The 12613-nt window shown below is 48.1% G+C and overlaps 1 protein-coding gene across 4 annotated transcripts in view; it reads left to right on the top strand.

Annotated features, from left to right (window-relative positions):
* Nucleotides 1-12613, top strand: part of LOC120961490 (protein vein) — a 51658-nt gene that overhangs the window by 16702 nt on the left and 22343 nt on the right. For all 4 annotated transcript variants that reach the window (XR_007451810.1, XM_040385215.2, XM_040385217.2 and 1 more), the window contains exon 3: nt 3803-6336. Coding sequence is in view for 3 of the 4 variants with exons in the window: in XM_040385215.2 (XP_040241149.2) it covers nt 5088-6336 (1249 nt within the window). In the remaining variant the exon portion in view is untranslated. The remainder of the gene's footprint in view (nt 1-3802; nt 6337-12613) is intronic.

A 12613-nucleotide genomic window follows, 5' to 3' on the forward strand; every position in this document is an offset into this window, starting at 1 on the left:
CTGAGCCAAAACACACATACAAATTAGGCCAAACCACTCTGTGACGGCAATGAAGGGGAGGTCACACTTACAAAAAGCAAAAAAAAAACAATGTTTATCTTTGCGTAAAATCGGAAAGTTTCCAATTTTCCTACCCATTTCCGATACGGGATACACAGGGGGCAAGGCGAGGCAAGGGTGAGGCTTTTTTCCGTCACCGTGTGTGTGTCTCGCGGCAGGCGGATAACTAGGCCGAGCAATATTTTTCTCTCTTTTTAATATCTCCCCAAGGAGTACGTCAGTGTCAGTTCCGTTTTGAAAGCAAAAATTAAAACAAAAAACAAACCGAAAATCACCCGTCTCTGCGAGTGAGCGCCGCCACGGGGTGAAAAACAATATTTGGCAACGATAAATGCCGCGTCAAGGTACATCCCGATCTACACAAACATACAGATACACACCACACACACACACACGTATTAAGTGTGTAATCATCTTGCCTGCTGCCGCTTTTCCACCCAAACGCACAGACCGGAGGTCTGTTCGGCGACAATACGCTCGCAGGGAGAGCCTTGGCAAGCCGAAGCGACCCTCGCGATCATCATGAAAACCGTGAAAAACACAGCAACACAGATCGCAAGGAAAGTGAAGCAAAACAGGCAACAAAAAAGTGTCCGTGTACGACTGTCACACACATACTACCCCGTCGCACACCCCCTTGACACCACCTTCCCGGGTGAGGTGTGTGACTGAATGTCTGCACCCGCCTGCGATTGCGGTTCTGCTTCTTGTCTGTTGTTTTTCGATGTCTCGTGGGGTGTCGTGTTGCCTATTTTCAAATCGTTCCCTTTCGAATGATTGTCGACGTGCGTACGTGCGTGCGTGTGTGTGTTTTCCCTCTTCTACTGTCGGAGCGCGTTTGTGTTGTCTTTTTTGGGGCGACTTTCGACGGTTGAGTCAAAAATTGGGGCCCACCCAACTGTCTTGCGCCACACTTGCCACGGTGTCTCGAGCGCGCGCGCGCGCGCACATACATCCCGCGCCAAGGGGCGAGGGGCAGGGACGGTGGCAGTGATTTTTCACCGGCGACACCTATGACGGTGCCACTGCACGGGAAAGAAAAGCGCACGGTGGAAATACACGCTGTGCGAAGATGAAAAAGAAAAGAGAAAAACTCACCGCGTCGGGCTCATCGGTAAGCCGGCGTGTCTCGTGTCTTGGTCGCGATGGTTCAAACCAACTGCTCATCAATTACAGTCAGATCTGAGCCAGCCAAGAGTGGGTAGGGGACGAATGGCGATGCGAGCGGCCCGGAACGGTGGCCGACCGTTTAGAGCTAGATTCGGGCGAAAGGTTCTATGGCCTCGTTCGAGCGTACGAGCGGCAAAGGAAAAGCGTCACGGTACGGGTGTAAGGCAAGCGGTCGATTGCGACTGACTGCGCTTCCCCAGAAAGCCATTTCTGGCGATGGCGGATGAGGATGAGAATAGCAGTTTTTCCCCCGCACGCCCAGCAGGCAATCCCAGACACACTCGATGCCGATGACTCACGGTGGCACATCCTTGCGCGAGGCGTGAAAACGCTGAAGGTGAATAATCCGAGCGCCGTCAGCTGGTGCGCGAAATTCGTAGCGGATCGGATCTGCGGATCATCGCCCGACGTGCTCGGTGGAATAGTTGGAGGTGGTTGGACAGGAGAGGAAAGAAGAGAGTTGCCAAAAGATGTAACTCAAGCCAGATTGAAGCAGGATGTTAACCCTGTAAGCGATCAAAGAGCTTCAGGACGTGATAGAAGTACGAATTGAACGGATGATGTTCATGCTCAATCATCCTAGAGAAACCTGTTGCAAAACAAATTTAGATTGCAATTTGCTGACATATTTTTTTTTTTTGTATAAACATTTTAACAATTTAAGTTAATCTCAACGTTTCATAAAGCCTTCTAAGAGAAAATGCAGTTGAACCAAGTAAAATGGAAGAAACTAACAGGCTACTAAGAGCAGAATTGGAAAGTCATCACACAGGGATACGAGTGCATACCGAATGTCTCGATTATACTTCAGACATACAGAGCCTAAAATATTTCGAATCATCTTCGTCTCCAAGATGTCTATTACGATCTTGTCCATGGCTAAGCCTCAGAGATGTTTGTGAACACTACAACAAAGGTTTTCAATCACAGTTTAAGATCTTGGACATAAAATGTCTTGGAGGACTTAATTCTTAACATGTTTTATCATCTTTGATAGTTAATCTACTAATTCCGATATCTGATTAATCTGATCAGATAACTAAAATGTCGCAGCTTCTTAGTAATTTAAGCACTCAAGGGTTTATTTAAAAACTAGCGCCATCAGAACGTTGCCTACGGAAATGCAATTCTGAGAATCCAAAATGTTCCCAAAATAAAACAAAACAAAAAATAAACGCCACTCTCCTATAGAGACAGATAATACAATTAAAACAAATCGTAAGCACACGTCAATGCACCCGAACCCTGTGATTACATCGCCGTGAAGTACATCTGCCCCCACACGGAGGGGCGGGAAATCCCTGTCTCAACCCGTCTATTAGGCGGTAATTTTTCCTCATTTATTAACAGCGACCAATTAGACGACGGTGTACGGGGGTGCGATAACAGCGCCGGGTTGCCGAGGGGAGCATCGTGTAAGATATGTGTGTGTGTGTTTTACGTGTTGTATACCTTGTAACGCACGCACTCGCCGCTAAGTGCAGCATTTGCGTATGCACTTGTGATGCACGCCCCGACGGGGAAATCCGGCTAGCACTTCGATTGGAAGTTCTCGTGGGAACGAAGAACGCAGTTCGCCGGCGCCGAGGGCTAGTGGTGCGGTTAGTTATCGTATTTTTTATCGCTGTCTACCTATGGGACATCCGTGTGTGCGGGACCGGGGGAGGCATTTTCCGGCCATCAATATTGTCGAAAAAAAAACCGGGAAAAGCCTAACAACCACGGACTTCCCCGTTGCTATTTCTTTGTTGCCGCGTGCCACCGGTGCAGGGATTGCAGGGGAGCTAACCCACACATGAATTGTATCAATATACATCGAAATTGATGCACATGTACTACACGTTTGCCGCTAGTTGTTGTTTACTATTATCAAGTGAAATGGTCGTAGGTAGGCGTTAACATAGCTTAGATCGTGTTTGCGGATAAGATGCACGCCCGGATTGCGATCGTGTAATCTTGGAGCAGGAGAGATTAGACGGGGACGGGAGCATCTTGGAGCATATTGGAGCATCTTGGAGCTGCTCGATGCGTACGCACTACGAGCGGAGTATAAAGTGGCAGGGCTAAAAGCGAAGCAGCCCTTTACAAATCGACTGTTCGACGATCACGATCGTTTGGTGGGGCGTGCTAGATCGTTCGCTTTTCGCGTGTAGACAAAACGTTTCGATGACTTGGTCAGTAAGTGTGCATTAAGTGACTTGTTGTGGATTCTAGAAAGTGATAGTGGAACATTTGTATTAAAGAAAATGACAGACATATTGAGTTGGAGTCCATGGCTATTGTTTTAACAATGTGAAAGTTCTTCACGAAATGAATCAAAGGAAGCGGGGAGAATCTATTGGCTATTCAGAGCAGAGTTGAAGAGTCATCGCCTGAGTAACCACGGGTGAATATTGAATATCTGTCAAGAGTACTTCATGCAGAAAGTGCTTGAAATCCATTTCGTAAGTTAGACTAATAATTTCGTTTTCTATGTGATCTGGTCAGATCTGCTGCGAAAAAATAGACCCTGTAAGAAATTTATCTGAACAATGTTCATTCTAACTAATGAATTCTTCTCATTTCTTTACAGGCTTTCACGATAATTGTGTGTCCTCGATCGAGCTTAGTACCCGAGCATCCAATCCGAGTATCGAATTGTTGACGCACCCATAGCCTTGTTCCTGACCCGTGAAGGTGGTGTTTATTGTGGTGCAACGAAAGCGAAAGTTTACCGTTTAAAGCGAAAAGTGCGTGTGCTATAGAATTTTAGTGAGATATTTCATCGTGAAAGTGTGAAATAGCCGCCAATTTCAATCGAAACCCAACAAAAAATCCTGTGTGCTTGTGGTGTTTAGTGTGTGTGCTGTTAACAGTGAAAAGGGCGTAAAGTTGCGGGTGAAGCTCCCTTTGCGCGCGTAACAATGCCTATCCATAGCAGGATGAAAGCTCGTGCAATAGTGCCAATGTCCAATCGATCAGCCATACCGAGTGCGTCGGTCGAGCAGCGCTGTGTCTGCTGAAAACGAAGTGTTGTACAACGCATTGTTTTTTTGGTGTGTTATCGCTTTTCGGCGATTCACTTTTTCGCCAATCCGTGGAACGTATCGCGAGATTTGTGGTGCATATGTGTATGCGTCCTGTGTGAGCGCATGTGTGTGTATGTGTGCGTTTCGATATACAAGTGCGACTTGTCGCCGTGACCCAGCAGTGTGCAGTGTGCTGTGAGAGCAAGAAAAACCATGAAGAAATCAACTGACATGTGTCATTACCGATCAGCGAAGAAGTTTAAATTATTGCCCAAAATCCGAGCCAGTCCAAGATATCGGGAGGCACCCTAGAAACGAAGAAATTTGCAGGGAAGCGTGTGCAGTTTTTCGTTGTGCGAGTGTGAAACCGCACACAGTTAATGTTGCGTCTCCTTCCCAAGCTCGTCCGTGTGCAATCCGTGGGCCGACAGCTGTCCGGGCAGCTGACACTGTACGCAAGGTCGTACCAAACTCAAATTTGCCACACCGAAGAGACGAGATACCGAAGTTTTTTTTTGTGGGAACCGATTGAGTTTCCACCAGCCAACAGTATTCGCGACGCGAAGTGTTCTGTTCGGGACACTAGAAGCAAATTCCAAGGGCAAACAGGCAAGAAGGCATCTGCAACATACATTGCGAAGATTCTAAGCGGAAACTAAAGCAACTAGCCTAGATCCTAGTATCTCCAAGAGTCGTCCGCTCTAAGAAAATACGATCGTGGATCGACCCGACCGTCCAAGAGGATCTTCAGAGCAAAGCAAAATAACGCGGATCCGACTAGGGCCAAAGATATTGCCGTACCATACCCCACAAAACAAACATACATACCAGTCAAACTGACGAGACGCCATGTACTTACGCAAATGGAGTCCAGTAAAATATTTGATGTACCTATGGCTTGCAATTCTGGTTTGGATGTTCTCTCGGTGTGATAGTGCCGCCACGATGCACCTGGCACCGCCACCGTATCACAGCAGCGGCTTCCAGGGCACACCCGGTGGCCACTCCAGTAGCATTAGCAGCAGCAGCAGCATTAGCAGTAGTGGTAGATATGTTAGTGATAGCCGTAGCACAACAACTAGCGTTAGTAGTCACACCTCGGCGCCGGCGCACCGTGTGGAGGAGGGTCTGTCCGGCGGTGCGATCCCGCCCCGGTTATACACTAGCTCCGGTGCGCCATCCACCGCATCATCACCACCACCACCACTGCCGCTGCTGGTCCTGCCCAGGAGTGCGCCCTGGCCCTGGCAGCAACCGGCGGCCAGTCGTGGCTCTGAAGCGTCTGCTGTGCAGCTGCTTCGGCGCACCAGTGCCAACACCAAAGCCGAGCAGCCGGGCCGGACATTACCAGCAAACCAGCTGAGCGAGCTCGATCCGCAACCGATCGCGCTGCCAGCGTCCGCCGGGGAGGAGTCATCCACTGGCAACAGTAGTATTATCAATGCGGAACGCTCGCTGCAGCAGCGTTGGGCGTCCCAGATGCGGCTTAAAGGCGAGCGTCGCCGACTGCACAGGAGACGTTGGCGGACGGCAAACAACAGCAGCAGTCGGTCCAGCAGCCTGCTCGCCAGCCGCAATCGTCGTGATTCGGCCCTGCTGCCGACCGGATACGGCGGTAGCGTCCGGCCAGCGTCTACCGGCAGCGGACAACAGCACCCGGTGCGACCGCAGCGACGGAACGGTACCGGTGGCGGCCCCGGTCAGCGCCGCTACTGTTCCGCCCGCGATCCAGCGACGCTCGCGTTCGAGGCACCGATCGTGTGCGAAGCGAAGGTAAAGTCAATGAGCGACCGGCGACCCATCTTTGCCGCCACGTTCGAGATACTGGCGCTGCACAAGCTGCCACCGAAGGGGCGGCCGCTGCGGGGCCTTACCGTGCGGCTGCAGTTCAACCTGACCACCGCGAACGAGTGCGACATCTTTCGGGGGAAGTTCCGCGAGCGGGGCTTCGTGCGCGAGGAGCTCGAGCTGGGCAAGGTGTACTTCCTGTTTCTGAAACCGAACATGCGCTACACCAACTTCACCATTCTCGGGCAGCCGATCCGCAAGACCAAGCGGTCGGAGGGCGGTGTGCTGCAGGGCGTCAATCCTAACTACGGTGAGTAGCTGCTGGTAGTGTTTACGCATTTTTGGGTGATTTGACTGTGAACGGGCGGTCTAGGCAACGAACCCTACAGGAAGCTATTTCAGAAGATTTGCTGGAACTTTGCTGTAAAACAGCAGATCCCCGCTACACAAAGTCCTCCTTCATGGATGACATTTTGTCTGTCTCGTAAGTCTATTTTGGTCGGCAATCATTCCACCCTTGCCCTCGGTTTCTGCAGTTTGGCGCCAAGCTGTCGCGGCAAGGGCGTGTTTCATGGGACGCTCCTCAAAGATAATCGATTTGTGCGTGACAAATTTTCCGGTCTGGTAACCGCGACCGCTCGGTACCCCACGTACATGCATTGTCAAGCTGCAGTTTATGCAACGGATCGGGTTCTCCTCGGGCAAACCAAATCGTCGAGCAACGAACGATCTGCTGCTCTTTTGGCAAACAGTTCGTGCAAATCGTTGGCCAAGTGTGATCATATTTTTTATTCCCTAATCACCAACGACAGCACAGCGGAGACGGCACAGGAGCAGGGTGGCCAAATCTCGGCACTCGGACGGATGCGCACGCATTGCACCACGCAACGAAATGCAGCAAGATCGCAAGAGCGAGAGCATTAAAAAATGAGTGTTTGTGAGAGAAGGAGAAAGAGAGAGCGAGTGAGAAACTTCGCAGAAACCGGTGGAATGATCGTGAAGATTGCACACTCCACCAACGTTACCATAGATGCAGTGCAGCGGTGCGATGAGCGAAAAGCGGGAGACAGAAGAACGCACTGCGACGTGGGAGCGAAGCAATGGCCGAAAAGGTGGGAGGGGGTGGCAGACACGGGAGAAAAACAGTAAATCCTAACCGACCAAATGTGGAATATCAGGTGCATGTTGTCGTTTACCATATAATAAGTGCCCGTCTCCCGATGGCCGTGGGTAAGTTTGCCGCCATGCGAGGCCCCCGGGCAGAGCGCATCTTAAGCAATGCAAGAAACTGATACACTGCAACGGAGCGGGGGTCTAGGGGTGGACCGGCCGGTTACCCGTATTGCCAAACATGGTCTTGGCTGGGGGGAGGGGTGAGATGACTGCTGCTGGTATTACTATTATTACTACTATTACTACTACTACTAGTACTGCTACTACTAATATTGCTGGCGGGGCATTGCTGACGCTACTGCTCGAGTGTTGATATTGTTATGGTTCAGGCTGATTTGGTGATCAGTTTTTGGAGCTAGATCGATATGTTGCTAGGAATATCGGTGGAGTTTAGTGGAGTTTTTGTATTCCTTTTATTCAAAAGTTACATTGCTTTTGCAGGTTTGATATTAGGGTAAAGGTAGCCTTAGAATAACCTCAATTATTATCAAATATTTCGCCGAATGCAACACATCAAGATTACAAATTATAAACCTCACTTTTTAATCGTGCTAATATGACTAATGTCCCACCCTTATAACTTTCCAGTAAGAATAGATGAGCTGCAGATAGTTTGAATCATGTCATGGTCTATTGAATTCCAGCTCGATTTACAAACAAAACCAAACAAATTTGTTGTTTGGAAGCGATTCTTCTAGGCAAAGTAATAGGTCTAAAAAACCGAAGTAGTATATCTATTCTGCTTCGACTCCTCTTCATATTTCTAGGATCAGACTAATTCCAAACACTTTTCCATTCGGGCACGGTTTGATCGCACAGGCAGGAAGCAAACGGCCTGCGGTGCAAGCGCCAAAGCACGCACCACACTGACAAGAGTAGGCTCCCAGGGTCCGTGGCAGTGGTGGTGATGGTGGGTCTCTGTTTTTGTTGCAGTCCCTTTTGTGCGGCCCTTTCGATCTGATGATGCCCACTACACCAGCCGGTCACTACCACGATATGCCGAGCTCGGACGCACATGGGCCCGTTTTAGGGACGTGGACGTGGATCGTAACGTTATAGATATCGACGTCTCTCTCTCTCTCTGCATCTGAATAGTGCCTTGGCTTCGCGCGCACGACTAACGGGGTCTGCTGGTGTCAACTTGATGCAGCTGGATTGCAGCCGTAAGGGCCATGGGAAACAATCCGTATGTTTCAGAGTGGCACGGAAGACCGTTTCGAGCCAGACCACGGGAGTCGGAGAGCATGGTTAAAGGGGCATACTTTTTACAACAAGTCTTACGTTTATTATGGAAAACGTTCAGTTAGAAGTTCATCAATTCAGTTAGTGTCGCCTCAGCTGTTGAAGTTTTCCCCCAACAATCAATCATAATCCCGAACTAAATCTGTTTTGGTTACAGTAAAGCAGCCATTGTTTATTATGGCTGTGCGAAACATGGCAATGGCCAGGCGCAAACAATAATTTCCCCGAGCCGATTTCAATGCACCAACACCAAATTGCCAAACAAACAGCGCTCGGACACGTTCCGACAGCCAAACGCTGAAGGCAATTAATTAAGCCATGGATGCTGACTCCAACGGTTTCGGGACGTAACCGCGACGTGTGCACGGGCAAACACAAACTTTGTGTTGCTGCTGCTGTCCACCCACGAAATCACCACCCCACACGGACACAGCACCGAGAGTGCCGGGTTGGAAAATGATCGGAAAAGTAGCTCGTGGTAGTACCGTCGAGTTTGCGTATGGCGAAAAAGTCACCGCCGCACGTCCCGCTCTCCTACGCTGACTAATTATAAAATCGCGTTTTCCTCGAGTCGAAATTTTTATTTTTGCTCCGTGCGTTTGTGCGTATGTGTATACTGTCTGTCTGTGCAGGCGACGCGTTTGTTCTCGATCGTGTCGTTGGGATCGTTGGGTCGGAAAAGTGAAGTAAAAACCCCGCACGAAAGAGAGATGAGATGCCTTGAGATGTTGGGGTGTGATCGTGCGCTGCGTGTGAGCTGCAACTGAGACACCGCCGAGTCTGAGGTGGAAAATTGAGTTTGAGAGTGCGAGAGTCGCCACTCCGCTCAGAAGAGCATGAGTACTGTGAGTGCCGTGAGCGGGCAAATGCTCAGCAAATTCAGCGACTCTCTGCTCGTTTCCACTGGGACTTAAAGGAAAATCAACGATCGTGCAATTTTTCAAATATTTTTTTATTAGCACATAAACTCTCCAATTTCTTCTCCGATTTTCTTTGCGACCGCTCACGCAGATCGACCGGTAGGTAGGCACAGTTTGACACAGTAATTCCCAATCTTCGCCTCCGCTTCCCCACAAGGTGACACCTTCTTGCACAAACGCTGCATCGCTGTCATCAGCGGCTTATGAAGATCTACACGCTGGTGACTTTTTCGCGTCCACTGAACTTCTGCCCGATCCCTGTTCTGTTTTGTTTGTGTCTGCGTTCGTTCACCGTTGCAATAGTTAGGTTGTGGGAAAGTCAGGGAGAGTGGATGAAATTAAGATCGAGTTTATGGGCGATGACAAACTGGCTGGCAAGCAATCTCCGAATGCAGCAAACGCGACGACCCAAGCGCGATTCAACGCACTCGATCACTGTTTGGTGTTTCTTTCTCGAACGCCTGACTTGCGATTAAACAAAACTTAACAGTCACACCGATTGACGAATCAGTGAATCAAACATTCGTAAATAAAATAAAAAATGACAAAGCAAAGTAACGATCGCTTTTGGTCGATTCGATAGTCCGAACTTACGAACCACGTTTAGTCGCTGCTTTGTTTATTTTGTTTACCCGCGACTTAATTGCAAGCCAGTTTGGGGACGAATATTTGGGCGACGTTATGATTTACGCGGTATGAAATGCGGGAATGTTTTAGTGGTCCTGTTTTTTTTTTTTTTATTTCTATTTGCTTCGTTGCAGTGCAGCATTAGCATGGCATTTGTTTGTTTGGGCGCAGACACCGCGGGAAAGCGAATGCGAAATGTTTGCTTACTCAAAGAAGCTGTGATAATAAATTCCAAATTGACGTGCTGAATCTAAATATATGGTGTACAGCTGAGCCTGCCATGTGGTTCTGACTGTGGATCAGGGTTTGGGATTGAAACATTTTCTCAAGACATTATGCGTCGGGAGATGAGATATTGGTTAGCATTGGAAAACGTGATAAAACTTTGGAGCATTCAAACTTATTGTCCATTTGGAGCATAGAAGGGACAATTGTTCTTGGCATATCTTAAAGTGTTAAAGACTACTTCGTCAATTCTAGAGATAATGTATAGCCCAAAGCTCAATGACTCTTTTCTCAATATTTATGTTTGTACTATCATAAAACCCAAGCATAATATATCTTTGGACATCTTCCATAATTCCGGTATCTACAGCACGACATTCCACAAAATCCACCAATGCAGCAATTTCCGATAACTTCAGACCTACCCAAAAGATGCCCTTTTGCAGTTAAAATAGCAGAAGAGAAAAAAGCGCACCACCCTTGACGTCATCGCCCTTGCCAACAGACCGAAAACCAACGGCGTATGCATCCCATCTGGAACGTATTCGTTAGCGCACACACACACTGGGCTGGGTGGGGCACAGCGTCGGCGTACGCGCTTTGTGGTGTGGTTGGTTTTGGTGCTCGTGCTGCTTGCACGGACTGAATCTAAGAACACCTATCAATCGTGTACGCACGCCAATCGAGAGCGCCGGAAGCCAACTCCGCCGGAATCCAGCAGCAGGTCCTGCTTTACGGGACTGCTCACCCGACTGGATATGCACTTCACTCAGCGCTTGGCCGGCGGTCAAGAACGTGTCCTGTGAGAGGGGGGGGGGGGGTGGGGAGGGGGTAGGTAAACGGACGGTATAGGTTGCTGGCCATGCTGGCCGCGCGCCTTTGCGGCTAGTTTGTTTATTTTCCTATCGCTTGGTTTTTCTCTTTGCCGTGGCGGCATCCGCTTAGCAATCGCCAAGAGTGTCGATTAATAGATCGTTTTCTTCTCCCAAAAAAAAAACATATATTCAAAAATACACCAACAACGCTCGGTTTGGTAATCAATGTGCCGGCTTTGGAACGGCTGGCCGCATATGCCCTGGACCACCTGTGGGGTGCTTCTACCCATGGCGCTTCCGTTTTTTCAAGGTGGAAAACCCGTACTTCAGGTGCGACGGACTGGAGTGTTTATCTTGTGGTCAATGCATTTGTTTACCAGCAAAAATAAGCCGATACGATTCCTTCCACGGCAGTGTGGGAAGTGCAGTTTCATCAGAAGTACGGTACTGAGCGGAACGGTTTTTGTATTAGCTAGACTCTTACCAGCCGAGAAGAATTTGCATTTTATTAAAAGAAGAGCAAAAACAGGAACATCAGCTTCACACTTTTTATCCTTAACGCAAGTCGTCCGCAATTAAAGTCAAGGCTTGAAAGGGAAACCCAAAAAACCCTTGAAAATGTTTCCCACACACCGTTTTGGGAACGAACCGTACTCCGATGCGCCCCTTGTTTGAAGGTCTGCAGAACGAAACACACAAAATGAACGCTTTCCTTTTTAAAATCAACTACGATGCTTTGTTTTAGTTAAAATTTACAAAAACAATATACACACACACGCCTCTAGTCAACTGCCAGGGAATGGTGTCTGTTATATTATGACCTACTTTTTTGCTACTATTTTAGTTTTTAGTGTTACTGTGGTCCGAAGCCGAAAAAGCTACACTTTAAAGTGTCTATTTTTCTGCTATAAATAAACGTTTTTTGTTTTATTTTAAGTAAAAAGTAGTTTTGAAAACCTGTACGCTACAAACATGGAACTGTTTTTTGTATCATTTTAATATCTTGAATACTTTACGCTACCGTTGCCACAAACATAGAAACACAGCGAACCCTCTATTTCATTTGGAACAACCCTTTCACACGACGATGTCTGAGTGTCCTTGTAGAAATCTGAAAACTTTTAGTAAACATATGCGATGTTTCCATCGGTGTTAATCTATGATCTGCAGTCAATAGACGTTTCTTCAAGGTTTCTAATATCTGCTTATGTATGTTTCAATACTGACTCTACTATCTCTGTCAAACTTTTATGTTTTTTCGACTCTCTGGTGTGAAAACCTCTCCAATACGACCAATCCAATCGTCCGGCAGATTACACGAAGTTGACTTTCGTTAGTTCCTTCTTTACACATGACGCTGCACATATCTCTATATCATTAAGAACAGAATTAGCAACATAGTCGTATTCCTAGTATCTCGGTCTGTCCGTCACGGAATCATCGCGGGTACGGAAATGTAGTACATTGTACCTATTTTTTTAAGCAGTTCGGGCTTTGGGTAAATTCTGCGCTGGTGTCTTTCCATTACACCTATAATTGCTACAGACATCAGACGCGTACCAACCTCAACCCAACCCCGTCCCCT

The sequence above is a fragment of the Anopheles coluzzii genome, chromosome 2 (genome assembly GCF_943734685.1).
Source record: "Anopheles coluzzii chromosome 2, AcolN3, whole genome shotgun sequence".
NCBI classification, from domain to species: Eukaryota; Metazoa; Arthropoda; class Insecta; order Diptera; family Culicidae; genus Anopheles; species Anopheles coluzzii.